The sequence below is a fragment of the Micropterus dolomieu genome, linkage group LG17, assembly GCF_021292245.1.
Source record: "Micropterus dolomieu isolate WLL.071019.BEF.003 ecotype Adirondacks linkage group LG17, ASM2129224v1, whole genome shotgun sequence".
NCBI classification, from domain to species: domain Eukaryota; kingdom Metazoa; phylum Chordata; class Actinopteri; order Centrarchiformes; family Centrarchidae; genus Micropterus; species Micropterus dolomieu.
The window spans coordinates 16274781-16296431 of record NC_060166.1 but is presented as its reverse complement, the minus strand read 5'-3'; the positions used below and the strand labels follow the sequence as shown (position 1 = coordinate 16296431).

General features: G+C 40.5%; 2 protein-coding genes across 4 annotated transcripts in view; both read right to left on the bottom strand.

Moving 5' to 3' along the window:
* The window catches only part of LOC123986496 (WD repeat-containing protein 49-like), a 29143-nt gene extending 17215 nt beyond the window's left edge, over nt 1-11928 (bottom strand). The window contains exons 1-12 of one of the 3 annotated variants that reach the window (XM_046074773.1): nt 11672-11928; nt 11381-11441; nt 10084-10179; nt 9529-9837; nt 7888-8061; nt 7337-7420; nt 7083-7175; nt 6768-6939; nt 2282-2449; nt 1646-1794; nt 826-1059; nt 51-215 (exon numbers count right to left, since the gene is read on the bottom strand). In XM_046074773.1, the coding sequence (XP_045930729.1) occupies nt 51-215; nt 826-1059; nt 1646-1794; nt 2282-2449; nt 6768-6939; nt 7083-7175; nt 7337-7420; nt 7888-8061; nt 9529-9837; nt 10084-10164 (1629 nt within the window). In that variant the 5' untranslated portion in view covers nt 10165-10179; nt 11381-11441; nt 11672-11928. Of the gene's footprint in view, nt 1-50; nt 216-825; nt 1060-1645; nt 1795-2281; nt 2450-6767; nt 6940-7082; nt 7176-7336; nt 7421-7887; nt 8062-9528; nt 9838-10083; nt 10180-11380; nt 11548-11671 lie in introns of those variants that run through there. The other 2 variants (XM_046074775.1, XM_046074774.1) reach the window with 2 other exon arrangements.
* A 1185-nt stretch (nt 11929-13113) lies between these two features.
* Nucleotides 13114-21651, bottom strand: part of pdcd10a (programmed cell death 10a) — a 9721-nt gene continuing 1183 nt past the window's right edge. Inside the window, exons 2-8 of the mRNA XM_046074807.1 lie at nt 19310-19504; nt 17841-17894; nt 17577-17694; nt 16719-16845; nt 15531-15609; nt 15355-15437; nt 13114-14927 (exon numbers count right to left, since the gene is read on the bottom strand). Of these exons, the coding sequence (XP_045930763.1) occupies nt 14846-14927; nt 15355-15437; nt 15531-15609; nt 16719-16845; nt 17577-17694; nt 17841-17894; nt 19310-19399 (633 nt within the window). The 5' untranslated portion in view covers nt 19400-19504 and the 3' untranslated portion in view covers nt 13114-14845. The remainder of the gene's footprint in view (nt 14928-15354; nt 15438-15530; nt 15610-16718; nt 16846-17576; nt 17695-17840; nt 17895-19309; nt 19505-21651) is intronic.

Genomic DNA, 21651 nt, shown 5'->3' with positions numbered 1-21651 from the left:
GTTCACAGCTGAATGAGTGTGTGTGTGTGTGTGTGTGTGTGTCCACCTACTTTGACCTCTCCGTCAGTGCCTGCAGTAAACAGCCGGGTCTGGGTACCGTCCAGGGCCATGGTGGAGATCTCAGCGTTGCCATGGCAACGGTGGAACTGCTTGACCTTTTGGCCCGTGTCAGCCAACCAGCAGATCACGGTGGAGGCAGAGTCACTGCTGACTACCTGCAGATAGAGAGAAATAGAGAGGGACGACATCAATCATCAATAAGAGTTTGATCCTTGTTATGCTGCAAGAAAGGCAAGGTATTCTTTAATGACTCTCACATAGCCAAACCATTCTCTACTCTTCACACTTTACTTCAGTGCTTAGCCACCACTGAAGAATATATGAAACAATTGCTGCTGTCAAGTGGGAATAAAAGCCGAGGGAAAAAAGTAAAGTGGATGCATTAGCTGTTTCAGTGTTTGTGTGGTGTTCCTGCACTGTGTGGGAAACTAATGCCAGCTGTGAACGTCATGTCATGGTGTGGGGCAAAGGGAGCAAAACATGCAATAAAACATAATGACACATAAGTTATTTGTTATAGACAAACACAGCCTACATACTTTTGCTTTTAAGTGTTCTAAGAAACTATTGAAGAATTGACAAAACAAGCCATCCATTATTTGCAACTATTGTAGAAATCTTAAGTATCCAGTACCCATATTACACATCCAATTTACAACATACATTGCCTCCCTATTGCCATTATCTCTATGGATAAAAACAAAAATGGCAAAACAGCTGAAAATCGAAGAAATAAAGTCTCAGGGAGCCATTTGACCTGCATACCTGTCTGAACAGACTATTATACAGCACACAGGTAACGGGGTGTTCGTGGCTGCTGATCCTCTTCTCTTCCTTCATGGTCTCCAGCAGGAGAAGCAGGCTGTTGAAGGAAAGCAGGAGGAGTTGACGCTCCTCATGGAGGAACAGCAGAGTTTGTGTGTCCTCCTGCATCTTTGGGAAGACACCGACCAGGCGGTGAACACACAACTGACTAGATACATCCCATACACACAGGACCTGGAGAGTGTATAAGAAGATGTATGTAAGCTCCTGTATATGATTCACCCCATTTTTATGTAATAATTACAGAACAAATACATTCATTGTCAAGAAGAATGCTTTCTCTAGCTGCCTCTGCACTTAGTCAAACTCTGCCATATTGCTTTACGGCACAAAACAGGACGACTGTCACTGGTCCAAGAACTCTTCCAGAAGAAAACTGAGGTAAAGCTTTCAGAGTTTCTTGCAATGGCAGATGGTGTTTGAGCAGAAGGCAGATGGAACATGAATCACTTGTAAAATATTCATTATCTTTAGAAAAACCAGAGTGAAGGCAAACATACACAGTGCCGCAACAGGGAGAAAGGGAAAAACAGCACAAGCAGCAACATCCTCTTTGCATCAGACAGAAGACGGGTTTAAAGGAGATGTGGTCTTAATTTTAAGAAATGCCGACTCTTATAATGGCAACACTGTGAAACAAGCTACCAATCGTCTTCCCCACGGGTTCCTTCCTCTGTATTAATTATAGCAAGGAATAACAATTAATATTACAATGATGTCTTTATCATTACTGCGCGCACACACACACACACACTCTTACCTTATCTTTGGAGTAACTGAGCAGTTGTTGCTTAGTCTGCATGAAGCGAACTGCAGAGACAGGGCCTGTGTGCCCACTGAGTGCACAAACTGGCTCTGAGGTCACATACGGGTTCCACAGCAAGACCTGATGATCCACACCTGCTGTGGCTACGACAAATCAGAACATCCCAAATTAGCAGAGGTGCTAACTCCAATTAATTACAGGACACCATACTGGTTTTAGTCACCCACAATCAATTATATATTCAATGAGGCATTTGATGTCTCTTTATGCTTTGGTTCATGTTCATGCATAGAAAAAGCATTAGGATTGGTTGAACAGAAGTTCTGCAGACACAGTCACACCTTTAAGATAATTTATAGCCACGCCAACCAAGACACAAAACACATAATAAACCCAATAAAAAACACATAGGCCACAAATACTTATGTTTTTAACTACTATGAGTCAGTCATAATCCATGATTTTCTGTTTTAGCCCTCGGGTGTCACATGTTGTGTAGACTGTAAGGTCCTCTAAGACAAATTTTAAGCTTTGTAAATAAAACTAACTTGAGTGGACATGTAGAGCACTAAGTATTCACAATCACATCACTAGTAAGTATTATTAGTGTTCGTACACATTGATCCCCACCTATCAGATTGAGTCCATGATGGTGGTCCATGTCCCACACACCCCGCTTTGTAAAGAAAGAAGTGACTCGCAGACTTCTGCTTTGCTTTTCTCTCCAGCCGATAACCATGCTGCTCTGTGGTCTGGTGCTGCATGACACAAAGGCTTCCAGTGAGCCCAGGTAATGTACTGCAGGAAGCAGAAAAGAGTCCGAAAGTGAATTAGGCATGACAGATACTGTAATTAGGTTTACTACATTAAGAAAAGAGTGAATAACACTGAGAAAAAACAAACCTGCTCATGATTTAAAATCAATCTGAAATTGGATGAAGAATAGATGCAAACCAACAATTAGACAGGCAATTCAATTATCTTTTTGTCTCCTTCTGTTTTACTGTTTCTTGTGGTTCCTGTTTACTCTGTAGTCATTATACTTGGAAATCTATTGTTTATATTGTATCAGCACCGCACCAGGCACTGGTGAGACAGCTGGCTTAAAATGTAGAACTGCAAATAATTTTTACTTGGCCTGGTAATATTGTATTTTTTGTTTTGTCTGTGGTTTGTGACAGGACAGCCCTATGTGTCTCATAGACATATACACATACCCTGACTCTAATATCAAACTTAATTTACACGACAGAACAATTGTGCAATGAGGCAAAAACATTTAACAAGAATACAAAAATAAAATGGAATAAAATATTAATAAAAGATTGGAAAAAGAGCCTGTAAAAAGCTTGCAAAACACCTTTTAAAGATAGGTGTTGAGAAGAGATTTAAAAGATCCTCAGGAGGGAGTTCCAAAGGTGAAGGGTCCAGACTGCAAAAACCCGCTCACCTTTAGTCTTTAGTCTACAGGACTTAGAAAGGAGGGTCTGAGGCTGTGCTGTGGCTAATAGGGGAATAGCAATTCAGCAATGTAGCTTGGAGCTGAACCATAAAGTGCTTTAAAGGTGATCAGTCAAATCTTAAATCAATTCTAAAACTGGCTGTTAACCAGCCAAGAGAGGCTGAAACAGGGCTGATGTGATCTTGTCTTCTAGTACTTGTTAGAAGCCGTACCAGCTGAGGGCGTGAGATCAATTTTGTATTTACCCCAAATGCAATTAACTACAATAATCTAACCAAGATGATAAGCATGCATAAATTTCTCAAGCTCGGGTCGAGAGAAAAAAGACCTGATTTGTGAAATTGGGATAGACTTTGGAGGACTCAAAGAACTGTTTCCGATTTGTTTTCATTTAGCTGGAGAAAGTTTTCAGGACTTTCATTCTGACAGACAAGACAATAACTAAGGAAAATTGCCTCCTTCCCTGGTTTTTAATGATGTGTGTATATATATATATATATATATGTCTGTCATCTGCATAACAATGGTACTGTTTTTTGTGGTTATGTATGATATGTCCCAGTGGCAGCATGTATACACAGAACAACAGGGAAGAGAATGGAGCCTTGGGGAACACCACATCGACCACTACCGAAAAAGTTCTGTTTGATTAATTAGATTTGATCGAGAAAGCAGTGTCCCGGATGCCAAGCCACTTTTCAAGGTGATCCAATATAACAGAATGATCAACTGCGTGAAAGGGTGAGCTGAGGTAGAGAGGAATTAACATCTTAAAATCTCCAGCATCAGCTGTAAGTTAAAGATTGTTCATTACTTTAATGAGGGCAATTTTGGTGCTCCGATTTGAATGAAAACCTGATTGAAATGATGATATAAATGATAAATAAATAAATAAAAATAAAAGATATCAACTTGGAAAACAAGTAAACAACATTCTATAAACTTTCGATAAAAATGGTAATTTAGAATGAGTCTAATAAATGTTTAATTAAGAAGGTCAAGGTTTGGTGGAAAACTGTATGCAAAAAGCAGGAGGGAACCCATCCAGTGCACAGTGAGCTATTTACAATTGATAAAATAGTGGCACACACACTGTTAAAAAACCTCCTTCAAGAATCTGGCAGGCATAACATCTCGAGCTTTGGAGGAATGTGTGACCGAGCAGAGAGAAAGTCTTGATATGGTAGAATATTTATCTGCTAAGATTTGATCTTTATTTTTCTGTGCAAACTCATTTTAAGATAAGAAATAAGAGAACAATCATAAATAAAGGCCACTTGTTTCCGAGCAGACCCTCTATGTAGTGCAATAAGGCAGCAGATGTTACTAGCAGAGGGAATAAATTAGTTTTAACCCCAACAAATGTAAAACAACATTGCATCATATTTTGATGATGACACACTGCTCATTTGATTTCATTTCTTCAGATTAGATACTTCATCAGGCTGATGCCAAAATGCTTTCACTACCAGAACTCTGAAGGACATCCACTTTCTGAAACGGTTGTGCTAAATGTGCATTGACTGCAACCCTGCTGTATAGTAAACCAACCAATCCACAGGCGTTCAGCACAGCATAGAATTAGGCCGGTTTGATTTGCTCACTGGTATTACAGAAAATGTAATGGATCTTGCATCACCATCTATCTCAATTAACACTTTGATTGAAAACAGCTAAATTAGATGCCACACATCTCCATTAGAGGCTGCTTAGCTTTCAAATACTGCACAAATAAGTGCGGGTTGTGAGATGGCATGTGACAGTCGCAGGTCAAAGATCGGCCGCATAGCTAGGGCAAATAATTACATCTGATTACATTTCATACACCACATCTTTTCTCCGTCCTGTAGATTAAAAGATCAGAGGATTTTCAGACAGGGTCGCATGATTCATCATTGATTAATGAGACCTCCTCTCTTTCACTGGCACGCTCCAATCATAAATCAAACTATTTGTGATGCAAACCAAGAGATACATAACATCTGCTTTAGCCAGTGATGTATGTAATGTCACACTTATCGCTGTGCGTTTCGAAGTTAAAGAGGAACAGCAGGAGTCAGTGCATATCGACATCAAAGCAAACCTCTTTTGTTCTGCAACAAATCACTGCACATTTTGGGAGATTTTACCTACACGCTGGCGTTTATGCTTAATGTTCCTTTTCATTTCTTTCATCACAACATTATGTGGATATGCTAATGCTTTTCTGTCTCACTGACACGCATTCCTACAGCTCTCCTTCCTTGCCCTTATGGGTCTGTGTCCATCCCAATTTTCTCCTAATTTCCCCTCAATTTTCCTCTCTGTTCCACCACCGTTAATCCCCCCCCCCCCCCCCCCCCCCCCCCCCTCTCTCTCTCTCTCTCTCTCTGGTGGCCCGTGAGCCCGAAGGTTTGGAGGTCTGGATAACCAGCCATGTCTAATGGTACACAGCCCACTCATACTGCAGGGTGGGCAACTTCAAAAGAACAGCACCAGCACCCCAGAGGTATGCAAACACACATATACAGTCACACAAACTCCCTCCTTTCCCTTCTTAAAACACTGCACAAATACACACACACACACACACACACACACACAGCAAACCTTAGTATATGCCCTCTGTTGTTGTTTCACATGCACGTATACACACAGCCTGGAATTTTTCATTTAACCAGCACTTTTTAATATTTTGGCATTGTCTCCTCTGTTTCCCCCTTTTGTGTTTTCCCTTTGTTTTCCCATTTGTTGTGCTTATTTATATGTACTTTATTCTTGTTTTCCCCCTTTATCAGGATCCCCCCCTCCAGCCAAACTATTCTCAGAGCGCTTGCCTCTGCTGAATCACTATCAAGCAGCCCAATGACTCTTCAGAGGAGCTTTATACGAATGATGCAATCGAGATACAACTAAGCGACCTCTTTGTTGCAGAGGCTGAGCTGAAATGGGGAGTCTCAGGAGGCCAGACCTCAAGCCAGTGACTTTATGCCAATAGTCAAAAGACTATAAAGTGGATGACTCAGAACTCACAGCATGTGTGCGTGTGTACGTGCATGTGCGCAACTGTGACAGAGACACACCCAAGCATTTCCATGGTGTTGCATAAGCCGTTATTATGGTGATACTGAAAAAATGAGCAAGCAAGAGCCACAGACAGTGGCTCTCATCCCAGCTGTCAAGGTGAAAGAGTGTGTGCGTCAGGTATCCCTGACACCCTGAGCGTGTTTTCTTTTTCTCTGTCATCTGAGCCACTGATTTTGTATCATGGCTTTCTTTCTGTCCAACAAATAAAAACTATTTTTTGACTCGAGGCCCCCAGGTGTATGCAGTTAACTATAGGAATAAAAAGCTATTCACCTAACTGAAACTCCAGTGATTTTAAACGACAGCAATCAGAGCAATTAGGTTATTTAATAAACCAGCTTTCTGATATTTTGGCATGTTGGAACACATCTACCATTGCAGGCTCTTTCTGCTGGCCCCCCCATTTACATACAATAGGAAACATCGAAGGTGTAACCAGAGAAGTTGAGACAGCACAACGAGGAGTGAGTGCAACGATTAATATGTTTCTATGTCTACGTATCAATGTTTTTGTCTTATGACGGCACATAAAAATATAACTTTGTGTCTGTGTTTCTGTATGTGTGTTTGTGAGCTTGTATTGCCTACCTTTTCTAACCCAGGCAGGCACGTGAGCTCGGTGTGTCACAGTGTAACAGGAGCAGTGCTTTCCTTTGATCAACTCGTCCCATAGGATGATGTCTGCTGAATCGGAGTCTGTCCTCAGACCGCGTCTCTCAAACAGAGAGATATGAGCTGAGGTAAAATATAGAGCACTGACCTGGGATAACACACACACACACAAACAGTTATGGAGCAATGTACTCATGAACACATCCAGATCATGCAGAAAAATTACTGTCTCCCTCCTTCTTCTCTTTCCTCTTTCTATCATTCCTTTGCTTTTCTCTGTCTGTATGTTACCTGTCCTGCAATGTCTCCTATGGTGAGGACAGCCTGGTCCGGGTGAGAGGGATCCACCCAGTAGTCTAGACACCAGGGAGCAAACTTTAAACCCTAGAGAAAACAAGACGTGGGGTTATATCAGGTTATATATTATATACTCTGGATACTAAATATCCAGAGTGCAACAGTAGCCGCTAATATGATAATATAGAACTAATACATTAGGAAAGAAATATATAGTTATTTTTAGAGATGATGATTACTGCTCTTACCTGGAGTTTATACTTGCAGCTGAAGTCCTGTTTAGACAGTATGTCATAAAAACACACCTCCTTACTAGTGAAAGACACAGCAATCTGAGAATCAGGAAAAGGGAGTGAAAAAAAGAGTTTATTGCAAACAGCAATTTGACTCATCAACATGCTATAAAAATGATAATTACTTTAGACTGTGTGTTATACAATATTATTCTGTCATCCACAAATCTGTAGATTGCTAATTAAAAGTATTGATCAATAATTGATGTTCTTATTAGTGAAAAATGAATGTTTATTTTCTGAATATTATGCAACGGCTTCATGTCTGCAATGCCATAAACCAAAACCACTGATCAATAATTCATTGACTGAGTGAAATGGTTGTTTACCTCTATGGTGTACACTATCTGCCCCAATAATTAAGACTACTTATTAAAAATTAATATATAAATAAATTTCTACAACAACATTTCTTCAGACCAAGAAAGTGGCAACATAAGCAGGACACTATCATTTGGCTGACTGATCGATTGTTTGTCTCGTGACTTCCTGAAAGTTAAAGTCACCTTGTGTACGTTGTGCAGCAGCACCATATCTGTGACCCACAGGTCTTTGGGTGTGACTGTGCTGTTTTGCAGTCGGCAAGTGTGCAGAAGGGACATGTCCTCTCCGTCCCGCAGACCCACAGTTCCTCCTTTACTCACGGTCAGATACTGACCTGAACTCTGCAGGTGCAACACCTGGGGAGACCATAGGACATGACAAATCAACAACATTTAACCTAGACAAATATACAGATAGGGGAAAGTAACAGAAAGATTCTCTACATACTTCACACTTTTGTAAAAATTGACCTTCAGAAGAACTTGCAACATTTTAATGGAAAGTTAATTAGTAAAATGGAGGCTACAGCCTTTAAGATGAAAGCCTTTAAAATATTTCAGCTATAATTTCCTTTCCTTTCTTACTAATCTTTAGCAATAAAACTACACAATAACTCCACGAAACATAAATCTTCTTAGTGTAGTGAGATGTAGAGCACAGTCCTCTGTGCTGAAACCAATAAAACAAAAAGGATTAATCAATGATGCCATTTTATTGGCTAAGCCATGAGGGGGAAAAACAGAGCTGCAGAAAAAAGGCTCAAGCTGACTGTGTCTGATGAGAAAGAGACATTCAAGAAAGGTTTATTAATACTTACAGAGCAGGGGTCAGGGCTCAGATTCACTGCCAATGCAATCACTGCAGACTTGGTCACTTTCCCTCAACAACAGCAGACTTTGTAGGATCTCAAGATTGGCGTGCGGTGTATTTATCTCTATTCATTCTAATTACCTGTTTATACAGCTAGTGAATCACTGGTTCAATGAGTTTCTAGCGATTTTTTTCCCCACAGATGTACCAAATGGAGCACCAAAGTATGTGTAACCTGTTGTATATTGTTTTAAAAACTTAAAACTGACATTGCCCTTTTTATTGTTCATATAGCTCTCCATTTTGGTCTTTACCAACGCCTGAGGGAATTATTTGGCTCTTTAGCTGCTAAATAATCTGCTAATGATAACTTTGCACGCTTTAAACGCTCAACTGAAAGAGGCTAAAACCTTCTGTAGAGCTGAGGTGAACTACACAGTCGTGTGACTTCTCTGTGGGTTCGTCACAACAAGCAACCTCTTTTTATATAAAAATATGAATTAGTGCAGCTTCGAGTATATTTTTCACATTTCAGAACTGTGAGTCTTCTAAGTGACATAGTCTGTCTGCCTCTTTAAGACTGATCTAAGCTAAAGGGGTCACAACCTTCCAGCCATTTGGAAAACAACTTACACAACATTTTGACATTCTCAGGATTGAAAGATTAAAGTGGTGAGCCATCACTTTATCCACACCAGTAGGCACTTTATACCGGCCGCTTCATTTACATATTAATTGATAGATGTTAAACTTAAAGGAGTCCAGAGCCATTTATCTCAAAAGAGGAGTGCCATTTTGATGAGCAAGACCCTAATACTTTCGAACTTTTCCACGCACACTTTTTAATAAAGTGGAATTCCACTCAGTCAGCAGAGTTTTGGATTCTTCAGCCGGTCAATGTCAAAATGTTTTTCAGATAACATGCCGCAATAGATGTGTTTAAAAGGGGTAACATGTTCTAACCCTCATAACAAACTCTCGCCAAGTCTCCAAGAGGTCAGTGACCCTTCTACCTTTTGGACCGAGTCTCGATGTGGACAGGTCAAAGTGCGCGGGGGCTTCCAGCAAGGCAGACTGCCAGTTCTGGTGTTCTTCACTTTATCAGAAAGCTCCAGTAGTAGGAAAGAGCACAGGCCTCCCCAGTCGACCCGTCCCTCTTCTTTCACGGCATCAATGTCCAGAAGGAGGCCGCGGTGCTCCTGAGTGACAACCACACTGTCAAACAGGAGGCCATACTCCTCCTTGGAGCCACGGCCAACCGAGGACCAAGCCAGATTGATAAATTCCGCTCTGGACAAGGAGCGAGATGCACCAGAGGCGTCCTGTATCAAGATCAACAGGAGACATTGCACAATGTCTGCACAAAGACACATATAGTCTCTTAAGCACTCGAACACAATGTGCTGCAGACTGTCTCTAAAACATTTCTTTTGAGACCTGGAGGGGTGGTACTGTGGAATACTGGTAAACAGAGAGATACAGTATAAATTATAATGCTCTTCTAGTGTCTCTCATGTGAATTAAACTTCTTTGTAATATGACAATGTTCCAAAAAAACAGACACTCACCTGGAAAAGGCCCTGTAGCTTTCTATAGTCCTCAGTGTCCATCCGACTCTCAAGCTGTGCCACCTCCATCCTTGTTCCCATGGTTACAGCTCAGACCTGTCAATCAATCACCAACATACCAGACAAGGTCAGGAAGGTAAAGCCTGTGCATGTGAGTCTGTGCTGAAGACTCCCCGCATCTCTAGGACGAAACGAGATGTCCCCAGCTTTACTAATCCCTCAGTAACCTTCCATATCTGTTTCACAGCAGGTTGTCATGTCACCATAATCATACAGCGGCGTCACAGCAGTGGACTTCTTTTGTCGGCTCTTTTCACTCCATCCAAACATGTCTGTGTTGAATGGTGTGCAAAGGTCTTTCATTTTCAACAGATATTTTCCCCACAGTTCGGTGGCTTTTTAAAAAGTGTGTGAATAGGTCCCCGAATTATGTCTCAGGAATGACTCGAGGAGGCGGCAGGTTGCCAAAGCATGTCAAGTCCCTGTTATGTCAGGTAAGGTGAAATAAAATAGGCCTACTGAAGTCAGGTAGATGAGCAGCATGAATAAAAGTATGAATAAAAGGCAGGATTTGTTAGATTAGCATATGTGGTGATTAAAAGCGCGTTTGATGGACTAAGAGCGAAATGTGAGATGATGAAAAGTTTCTTTTTAAAACACTCAACAAAACACTACAAAGGCCAGTGGAGGACAGAAAACACACTTTCATTTTGAGCCCGACATAAACGTTTATGAGACAAATTCAGTGTAAGTGGCATCAAACTGCGCTGAGATTTAGATGACAGGGTGCATAATGAAAGCAAAGAAAATCAATGCTTTTGCTGAGGCTATTATCTTTTTATAATGGTGATTAACTGCAGCGTGATCCTGATAGCTGATGATGGTTTATCCACCTCTTTATTTACATCACTGACAACAAGTAGTAGACTGCAACAGATATGTTTATGCTACAGTAACAAATGAGAAGAATGGTGAAACCTTGGGGACAATTTCAAGCATATTCTGTTTATGAGAGTGATAACTTTTAATCAAGTACGTCCTGACTTGTTCTGTGGCAAGCAGCTGGCATTGCTCTTTATGAGATTACACAGACAGTTCCATAAAATCAACACAAAAATAAGCCCATATTGTCAGCTGATGCACTACACATATTGCTGTTTGAACAAATATATCGAGCATATAAATGTTACAAACTGACATTTAAGGAACGGTTTTCAGTTGTGCTAATATGACAAGATAACTCAAGGAATAAATAAAAAAAACGGTGTATAGTGCTGTCGTATGTGTTGCCACTTACCAGGGTGGCCTCTCTTCTTCCTAGCTGGCCTCTTCAGGTCCAGCCTCTCTTGAAACGGTCACTGCGGGTTTGTTACAGTTGTACAGAGTATCATCCACTGAAGTCAAACCATCCAAAAAACCATCTCAGCACCAGGCTGTAACTGCATGACAGGTTCTTGGCCTGGCAACATCGCTGTCAAGTTAGCTGTACTTTGCCAGGGCTGCTGGTGTCTAAACATCAAGCAGTTTTTTAATCATGTCCATATAATAGAGCTGAACACACAGTTTCTGTTCACATATTCAAACTTACCAAGAAGACCAATTTCATCCTCTCAGTCCACAACGGGTGTCCAGAGTAAACATACCTCTGTCCCAGAGTCCCCCGTGCTCCGAGGCGTTGAAACACCTTTTTTTTTTTTTTTTTTCAAATGTATGACATTTCAGACAAATCTGTCTTGGCCATGGCCGGATCTTTGGGATTCAGATGATTCCAGGAGTCCTGAGCTTTGTGTCCAGAGGTTTGTCTAAACCAGCGATGTCTGAGAAGCAATCAACGCTAAAAGCCCTGGCTGCAGCACACACGCCCGGAGAGAGTTAACTAACTGCCCCCAGTAGCCCAGACAGTGGCAGAGGCCACACACGCGCGCGCGCGCACACACACACAGTTCTTTTCTTTTTTATTATCCCTCACTCTCAAAGACTCAGGCTAAGTTTCCTGGCAACCAAGTAGTCAAAAAGAGTGTTTGTTAGTCCAGGCTCTATCGTCTGTATGCGACACAATGAGAGAGAGTGTGTGTGTGTGTGTGTGTGTGTGTGTGTGTGTGTGTGTGTGTGTGTGTGTGTGTGTGTGTGTGTGTGTGTGTGTGTGTGTGTGTGTGTGTGTGTGTCTTCTGTTCACAGATTAGGTACAATTACTCCCCTACACAAAAACACACACACAAACCATAGACACAGCAACACAATTCACAAGCGCATTAGTATTCTACTGCCACTCATAAAAGTTTTTGTGTATTCAAACAACTTTAAAAAGTACTGATATGAACCTGAACCAGCACAAAGATAAAACACACAACACCAGAGCTTTATTGTGCCATTCAAATGCCTTTGAGAGGACTTCCTGTGGGTCACTCTTAACTGTACACGTACACGTACACTCACACACACACACACACACACCAAAAGGAGGGGGGAAAACGTTGCAGGGATTTGTTAAACTCAGACAAATAGATGCCATGAATACACAGAAGTTGTACATCCAACAGATACTATCATTTCCCTCCTTCCCTGCTGCTTCAGCGACCACGACCAATCCCTGTGTGTGACTTAATGGCCTGGAATAACTTGAATTAGCTGATTACAGCGGCCGTCAACGGTGACAGGATCAGAAAATTAGGTCTCAGCAATTTCAATAATAAAGCTTTAAAAATTAACACTATCACAATTGGATTAGAGTGGTGCATGTAGGAGCCAGCGCAGAGCCCAAAATAGCCCACCACAAATCCACCATGGAAAATCCACTATTATACAGGGAGAAGAATGAAGTTGCTGGAATGGGGAAAAAATTGGTACGGATCTTAGTCCTGAGAGGAAAGAGGTGCGGGCGAAGAAAGAGAATGCAAGGGCAACTGAGCGGAAATGAAGCACTTTCATACAACAATGCAAATCTGAAGAGAGACCCACTTCTGAAAATCTTTTTCAAATGACAAAACTCTTTTGCAATAAAAAGAAATTTCCCAACACACTCTTACCGACTCTTGTTCCGAATTCCAAGTCCCTTTATTTTATTTACATGTGGTTGTCATGGCCGTTGCAAAAAGATAGAAAAGAAAAATTATACATTCATACCGGTCAAACACATTTGTGTCAACTAGAATAAACCATCCATTTAGGTTTGTATTGATCCGTACATTCATATCTGTAAATCTAGCAGTTGCAAGAAAGTCACTGTTTGTCAGTCTGAGCATTGATGTCATGTAACGTTTTCTCTTGTACCTCTTTTTCCAAAACCAAGCCGACTGCCAACTGTTTGTTGTATTGACCTTTAACTACTCTGTGATTTTCAATATGGACTCTACAAGCCAACCTGCTTTTGAGCTCCAGGTTCTGGCCACGTAATCACAGCTGTGCCCCGTATGAGATTGTGGTACAAATCGGGAGTCCAAAACAAAGGATTTGCTCATTGATGATAGGTATCTGACACTGACACAGATGTTTACCACTGACATTGGTGGATTTCTGAAAATACCTCTGATCAAACCACCACCCTTTCACCATCAAACAATAAAATGAAATGTAAGCCTCAAAAGTGATTCTCCTTTTCTATAAATGTATACAACAGTGGTTCCCAATGTAACAAATCTGAGGATAAAAAGGAAAACGCATTCATAAGAAATACTTAATATTTTTACCTCGTCAGGTCTGTAAAAACCTTTTAAATCAGAGAAAGAAAAAAAAATTAATAATAATCACTCTGGTTTAAACTGCTCAAACCTCATGTCCACCAAGGCCCTAACCATGCGAGTCACAAGTAGATATTATTTTAAGGGGTCAAATAGGGAAAATGTTAGAAACGGCTGAAATACAGCAAAAAAAACAAATCAAAAAAACAGACCGGACACACATCCCCAGTACATCTACACAACCCAAATGTGGTTTGGATCATTATGTTAAGATTTTGCATCTCTGACCACCAAAAAAAGCCACGTGTTCGTTTATATAGTGGACTATCTATTGTTAGTAGACAGTAAATGTGAACTATTCACATACATTTCTGTAACTAAAGTAAAAAGAAACTGCTAACCTGGGTGTGTTGTGTTTGAGATGCAGTGGGTGAAGCAGTGAATATTAGAGTAGTACAGGACAAAGGAAGCAGACAGTGAACACAGTCTTCATTTTAAATTCCTGAACTTTTTCCTCCATCTCTTTACAGGATTTGAACCTTTCAGATTTAAGTTGAATATGCTGCATGCTGATAGTGGCAGGATATTAGTGCCAAGTATGTGATACCACCATATACATCAAGATTCTGTTTTTCAAAAGAACAGTGACATTTAAATTAAGAGTTAAAGTCCAAAAATGTGGGAATGTAGTTGGAAACTGAATGCCACTTCTTTTCACTGTACTTTTCAGACTTGTGTAATAACCAAACTTTTAAGGACACAGGAAATAATCACATTTTCCCTAAACTTTTTCAGAACTACACAGTGCTGAACAGAGAGGAAAATATATAAAGGAATGAAGAAATATCGACTTAAGAATCTGATAAAAGAACAACATAAAAGAGAGTTAAAAATCCCTGGCAATTACTGTCAACCTGGCTTGCTTTGAACCTCAAACTACCTGATCTCCCCTCAAAGCCACAGAATTATAAATTATACAGCCCAAAATAATAAAATGTCTTGACAAATTACAAAGCCTCATATCACCTATTCTCTTAAAAAAAAAAAAAATTTTAAACTGTGTGTGTGTGTGTCTTCTCCGGCTGCTACACCACAGTCTTGAAGGCCTGCAGGATCATGTTGGTCTGGTGGATGAGCCGGTTGGCGCTGACAAACACGTTTATCACTCTGGAAACAACCGTGACAGAGACACAAGGACACATGTGTCAATCATACAGCAAAGAAACCATGGCAATAATATTAGGATTGATCCAGGAAACACTTTGATCTGGCTAGAATGGAGAATGTCAGGCATCAGAGAACACAAGCCAGCACGAATCCAAAGGAAATGGGTCAAGGGAATTATTCAGCAAGGGTGGATTTGATAGAACCGGGCCTGTGATCAAACGACAACCATTTACATGGTGGTGACAGTGTTTGTGTGTGTGCATGCACGGTATGTGCGTGTACAACGTTTCATTACATGTGTTGGTAGTGGTGTGCACATGTGAAATAGAAAAGGCTGAACAAGTTGAGAGAGCAGACAGGGAGGACGAAAACCAGACAGAAAAAAAAACCTTCTAAAACAGAGAATAAACTCGAAACAGTGTCATACTTTCCATCTTTGAAGTAGGTTTTGAGAGTGTCACTGAAGCTCTTGGAGTATTTCACAAACTCTTTCTTCTGCTTTTCCAGTGCCTAACCAATAAATACAGACAGCCTTTCAGCTCCACTTATTTCATAGTAAATGCATTTATGTGTGAGCATCTTCTTCTTCATGTTTCTACTCACCCGTCTATTCTGATACTGGTATTTCCTGAAGACAGTATTAACTGTGTCTAGCAGCTCCTTGATGGCACTGGCGATGTCTCTGCGGATGACACACAAATGAATGCATGTAAAAAAAATAAATAAAATACACAATATCTCAAAATCTGTCTGCTTTTTAAATTAGGCAGTGATATCCTGAAACAACAGTTCTTTGATCCTGCTCGTTGTCTCCCTTTCCTCACAAACAAAAATGCTTTCACATTCGTGAAACGCACTTGAAATCTGCTGTTGCATTCCTTTTGAATTGATTTTATTTCTAAGCCCTCTGCTGGGTGAGTAACTTAAGCAGTGACTCACTAAGAGTATTGACTTCGATCAAAATAATGGCAAAGTGGGCCAAGAAAATGAAACGTCTTTTACTTTCTCTCTTTAGTGTGTGTGTTTGTGTTGCATGTTTTAATGATTTGATTTCTAAACTTGGGTCATGCCATGACACCATGGCCGGTTCGATTGGCTGATGAAGATGTGAGAGGCGGTTGAAAGCTCATAAATAAATAAAAAGACCTTTGAGTTGAGATTATTTTGTAACAGATACTATTCCCAAGGTCACCAATGAACACCCATGCTGAAGACTTCTCACCTGATTTGACATGACTTCATCTAGTATTAAAAATGTGTAACTTGGAACGCTGATCTTAATTTATTGTTTTACCATTCCTTGATACAGCACAACTGACCGGTTGGAAAAGATAAAGCAATGTGATTATTCTAGAGAGTGTCTGACTGAAAATCAAACACTCTCTTTAGTAAAATGTCTGTAAAATCTGGATGTTTACTATTAAAGATTTATTTAAAAGCAATTATTAACTACAGTGAGTCCTCTTTTTTGCTCATTCTTACTGCACACAAGCACATACTATCTTGCTAAATAAAGGTGCTGCAGTAACACAAAACCATATCTTGACTGGAGCTCTGAAAGTGTGTTCGGACAAGAGCGCGAAGCAAATTTTCACACGGCATTAGTCACACGAATAGGACGGCTGGACTGTTTGTGCAGTCTGTTTATGTGCCCCAAACAAACAGCGTACCAACAATGCAGATATTAGCTCTAGCTAGCCACATGTGTATTTGTGTCCACTCAGACTGACCTCAAAACTGCCCAGGATATATTGAAAGATTGAAGATTTTAACCTTTTCATTCATTCTTACTTGATGGTCTGTAGGAAGCCAACTCTGTCATTGATCTCATCTGGTATGGTGCTGAGGATGTGTTTCAGAGCCCGGGCCCTCTCGTTCAGCTCCTGGAACTCTGGCTCTCGCCTGTCAATCATGAACTCTGAAAGCACCAAGAGGACAGTCAACACTCACACACACGCGTGCGCGCAAACACAGACATTGGGACACTGAAATGAGGCACTTACTAATGGTGCCATGTGTGAAAAACACACACCCACAGTGTAAGTGTATGAACACACTGTAACTATGTTTAGTTTGTTAAGTGAAGGCAGGACTGAGCTTGGGTTATGCCATGCAGGAGGTACTTTTAAAGTTCATCCAATGTGTGTGTGTGTGTGTGTGTGTGTGTGTGTGTGTGTGTGTGTGTGTGTGTGTGCGCGCGTGTGTGAATTCATTACTACCATCAATCACTGTACACGGCACAAGGAATTCAATTACAGTAAGAAAAGGAACAATTGAGAACCGGGAGAGCAGTTGATTTGTGGAGAAACGTCTCCCCCCAGTGGATAATTGGGCTATTGTATAATGGGCTGAGGCATCACATGAAGCTGGGTTAGTAATCATCCAGCTTGCAAGTGTCTTTGAGCAACACAGTCAGTGTTGTGCATGTCGTGCCTCTGGAGGACAGCAAGTAAACAAGATAGTATGTAAGCAAATATAAATTGTGGTGGCACAAAGTTAAATTGTTAAGCTGAATACACCTTTCTCACTTTTGACCTACTGTAAATCTCATGGTGAGACTGCTGTATTGTTATCCTTTGTGACACTTCATAACCCCCCCCTCCGCCGCCGCCTTCTGTATTTGTATGCACCATTCACCGAGCATCCTACCTTCCACGTCGTCTGTAGCCATGCGAAGTAGAGACTCACTATAGTTGATTTTTAAGTTCTTCTTCTCCAGTATTTTCATAACCATGTCCTGGGTCAGACCTGGGTTTTCCTTCTCTGCCTTTAAACACACAAACATACAGCTGCACTGACAGTGATCACAGTATAAAGTGATTTTAAAAAAGGTATGGGCACCATTTTTAGAAGGAAGATGGCAGTTCATTCCATGAAATGCAAACAAAGTTTAGTTTTTGTTAGTATAGTTACCTTTATGAAAGCTGCTCTCAGGGTCTGCGCAGCTGATAAGTTGACTTTCTCCAACTGCAAGTTATAAAACACAGACACACAAACATCAGCCAGCAGCACAAAACACCACACAAACACTCGGCTTAGCTCTTATCATGGCCTCTCTTCTGTCCTGAAATGTAATTCTGCAGAAAGTACATACAAGCCAGCGATCCTGCATTTTCAAAGGAGGACATATTGTTATTCTATTGTGAAATGCTAAACTTCAGGAGAACTGAAGTCTATTCCAGTCGTCTGAGCTGATTCTGATATTAAAGAGCTCGTCACAACTTCAAACTATAAGTTCTGCCTTTTTGTCTTGTCATTTTTCACAGCATGTACTCACTCACATATTGCTTTAAAATAAAGTGTCTTTTAAAAGTCAATCTCCTATCAAGACTCTTGTATTGTTGAAAGCCCTGTGTATTTGATTGGTTTAAATTTAGTATTTGTACTTCATAATAGTTATCCAGAGAATAGAAAAGACTTACTTGCTTGCTTGCCCACTTCCTACATCCACGCTAGCGGCTTTGTGAGGCTGTACAATGGTGCTTTGAGCTAAATGATCACATTAGCACGCTGATGACAATGCTAAGGTGCTGAGGGTTAGCAGGTATAATGTTCCCCATCTTAGTTTAGCGTGTTCCCATGCTCTAAACACAAAGTACAGCTAAGGCTGATGGGAATGTCATTAGCTTTGCAGGTATTTAGGTTTGTAAACCAAATTTCAATTTTGACCTGATGTGTGATGAAAGTTTTTACAATTCATCCTATGGGGACCTCGAATATCTGCACCAAATGTCAAACCTTTCCATCCAATAGTTGTTGAGATATTTAACTAAAACCAACTACATCGGCCTCAGGGTGGAGCTACTGGACTGCAAATGCATGTACAAAATCTGGTGCAAATCCATCAGCTATTTCAATGAAGAAGTAAAAACATATTCATCATGATTAGGATTTATCTTCAGGGGAAGCTTAACGTGGGTACAAAATGTCATGGGATATTTCAGTCTGAATCATAAAAGTGGCAATAGACTGGTAAATATGCAGAGCACAGACCTTAACTAAACATACCCACACAAGTGCACATACACATACAGCAGAATCATGTAGACACAAGCACCCAGTGACAGTGTCCACATATTGACAGTAACTTCTTTGTTAGCACTTCTTCTGTGTTTTTAACTCAGCTTTAACAAGGGACATTCAACATCTACGGCCTCTTTATTTCTTTTCTGCTACACCACAAACCTTTGAATGTTGCACAGAATTTAACCTCCAACAGCATTTTCATGAAACACATATTACAACCTCCCCTAATGACCTGAATATTTACCACAAGTTTCATCCACATTTATGTCTCAGCAAGAAAACCTTGGCTTCGTTTGTCCCATGTTCTTCTTTTTATTATTTTTTTTACACTTCCACTGAAAGCCTGCATTCCTTACCTGGTTAAAGACAGGATACATCACACTGTAGAGAGCCATAGAGGCGAGTGATGCAGTGTCTGCTTCATTCTTCATGTCTTCCATGGTCATCCTTGACCAATCAATGGCCCTCTGTGTGTACACTTGTCCACTGATGCCAGTTTCACCGCATTCAATCACTCACGTAAGACTGACAGAATGGGAGCAGACAAGGACCTGAAGAAGAAGAGTGACGGGTGAACAAGCAGGGAGAGATAGATGGTGGTGGATGGAAATGGAAAAAAGAAAAATCAATAATCAATTCAACCACTTAAATGTTCTTGAAAAGAGGGGACAGAATAGTGGCTCAGTTAAAGATAGAATAAATTCATAAAATCTATTTCATAATGACTCCAGCAATGCACCAGCTTTATTCCTTCCCATTTCATGTCACAAGATCCTGTGTGTACCACTTCCCAAAAAGCTTTTCAGTCGCAGACATCATTGTCAAGTAAAAGCCACATTGCTGAAGGGTGTGCACTCTGCTGTTCCACTGGGTGCAATGGTGACAAAACTGGCAGTCATACCTGGATGAGGAACACCCTCTCCAATGTTATTGTTGCAATAAAAAACACCACTGTGATAAATATAGAACCATGGCCATGATACAGACTAAGTGATTTTTTTCTGCTTCAGTTTTACACACACACACACGATCCAATATGTCGTCCTTCTTCATTCTAATCATACAATAGATCATTTAGAGTAAGGCAGGGCCACTCACTTACATACCAAGTCTGTCTTCATGCGTGTGCCTTTATACTTTATACTCCTTACTAACTGTAAATAAGCGGGCTCAATTAAAGTTTATTAATGTTTTGCTTCTTTTCATACCCACTATTGCACAAACACTAACAAGTGGTAGGGGCAAGGGGGGAAATGGGATTGAGCCTAAGGTTGTAAATAGGTCCAGTGTGGCACTGTTTCCTGATTGCGAGAGGAAGATCAGTCACTGTGTCTTCATACAAGAATTCAAACAGCTACCACCGGGAGACAAGAGACACAGTTAGAGTCAGCCCTTCTGTAGGCTTTACAGTGAAACCTACCAGGCTGACAAGCAGTGTTTTGCTGCGTCTCTGGTTTAAATTTTTAAACCTGTTTCACCTCTGGTCACACCCAGTATCACTCACTGGAGTCAAAAGTGTGCTTAGTTGCACCGGTAAATCGGGCTGCTACGGTTAACTGATTAATTGATCAGCTGTCAACTGTTAACTGAATCTACAACTCTTTTGATATTCGATTTGAGTTATTTTTTTGGGACAAAAAAAATTCTCTGATTCCAGCCAATTAAATGTGAATATTTTCTACTTTCTTTCCTCCTCTCTGACAGTGAACTGAATATCTTTGGGTTGTGATGAAAAAACAAAAACATTTCAGGATGTAATCTTGGCCTTTGGGAAACACAGACATACTGTCCCCAATTCAGATTCTGCCACTAGAGGTCAGCAAAGACAAGGGTTTCAACCAGATTTATACTTTAATCCAACTGAATTGTATTTTGAACATTGTCCTCTCTTCTCATAATCCTGGAGAGTTGTCAAAGTATACAAATGGATCCAAGGTTTTTCCTAGCAACACAAATGATCTACAGATGAAGGTCATCAAATTTATATTGTATTTAGACAGGGGTTTGCTAGGCCCAACATGGGGATGTTCTTACATCTAATGTGTGTGCACGTAACATTGACACCAACAAAACAAATACATACTTTGGCATTGATACTTCGAGCGCAGACAAAAACAAAACTTCCTGAATAAGGGACAACTGGTGTGATACGAGTAGAATTAACTCCAAGACACACTAATTCAATTAGGGTTGAGTCAAACCATAATTCATCAATTAGGATTTAGTCAGTCCTCCTAAATTAATGTGTTAAGATATTTTAATACAGGTCAAGATTTCATCCACAGATGGTGTAAACTGAGAAGACTGGAAAGGACGGGTTACAGTAAGATCTGTGCATAGCACCCATAATTCCTAGCTATGCATCTGCGTGTACATGATAAACCTTTGCCCAGGTGGACGTTTCAACTTGGCTGCATTATATTTAGGTGTGCCTGTAACAGGGTTCTAGTATAGTAGTTTGCATAAAGCTCACAACCATAATTTTGCATATCTGGCTCATTACTGTACCATCTAGTTGAGTTTAAAGCCAGCAGGGCCCTTAGAGCTCTCTAATAGGACCCTTGCATCAACACCACACTGTAAATTACACTGCAAAGATTATGGTCATAATTCGTTGTGGCATTTACTGGTCGAGCACCTTAATTTTGCGGTGGTAGCACTTTTAAACCAAATTATCTGCCTGACCTTCTATGGCACA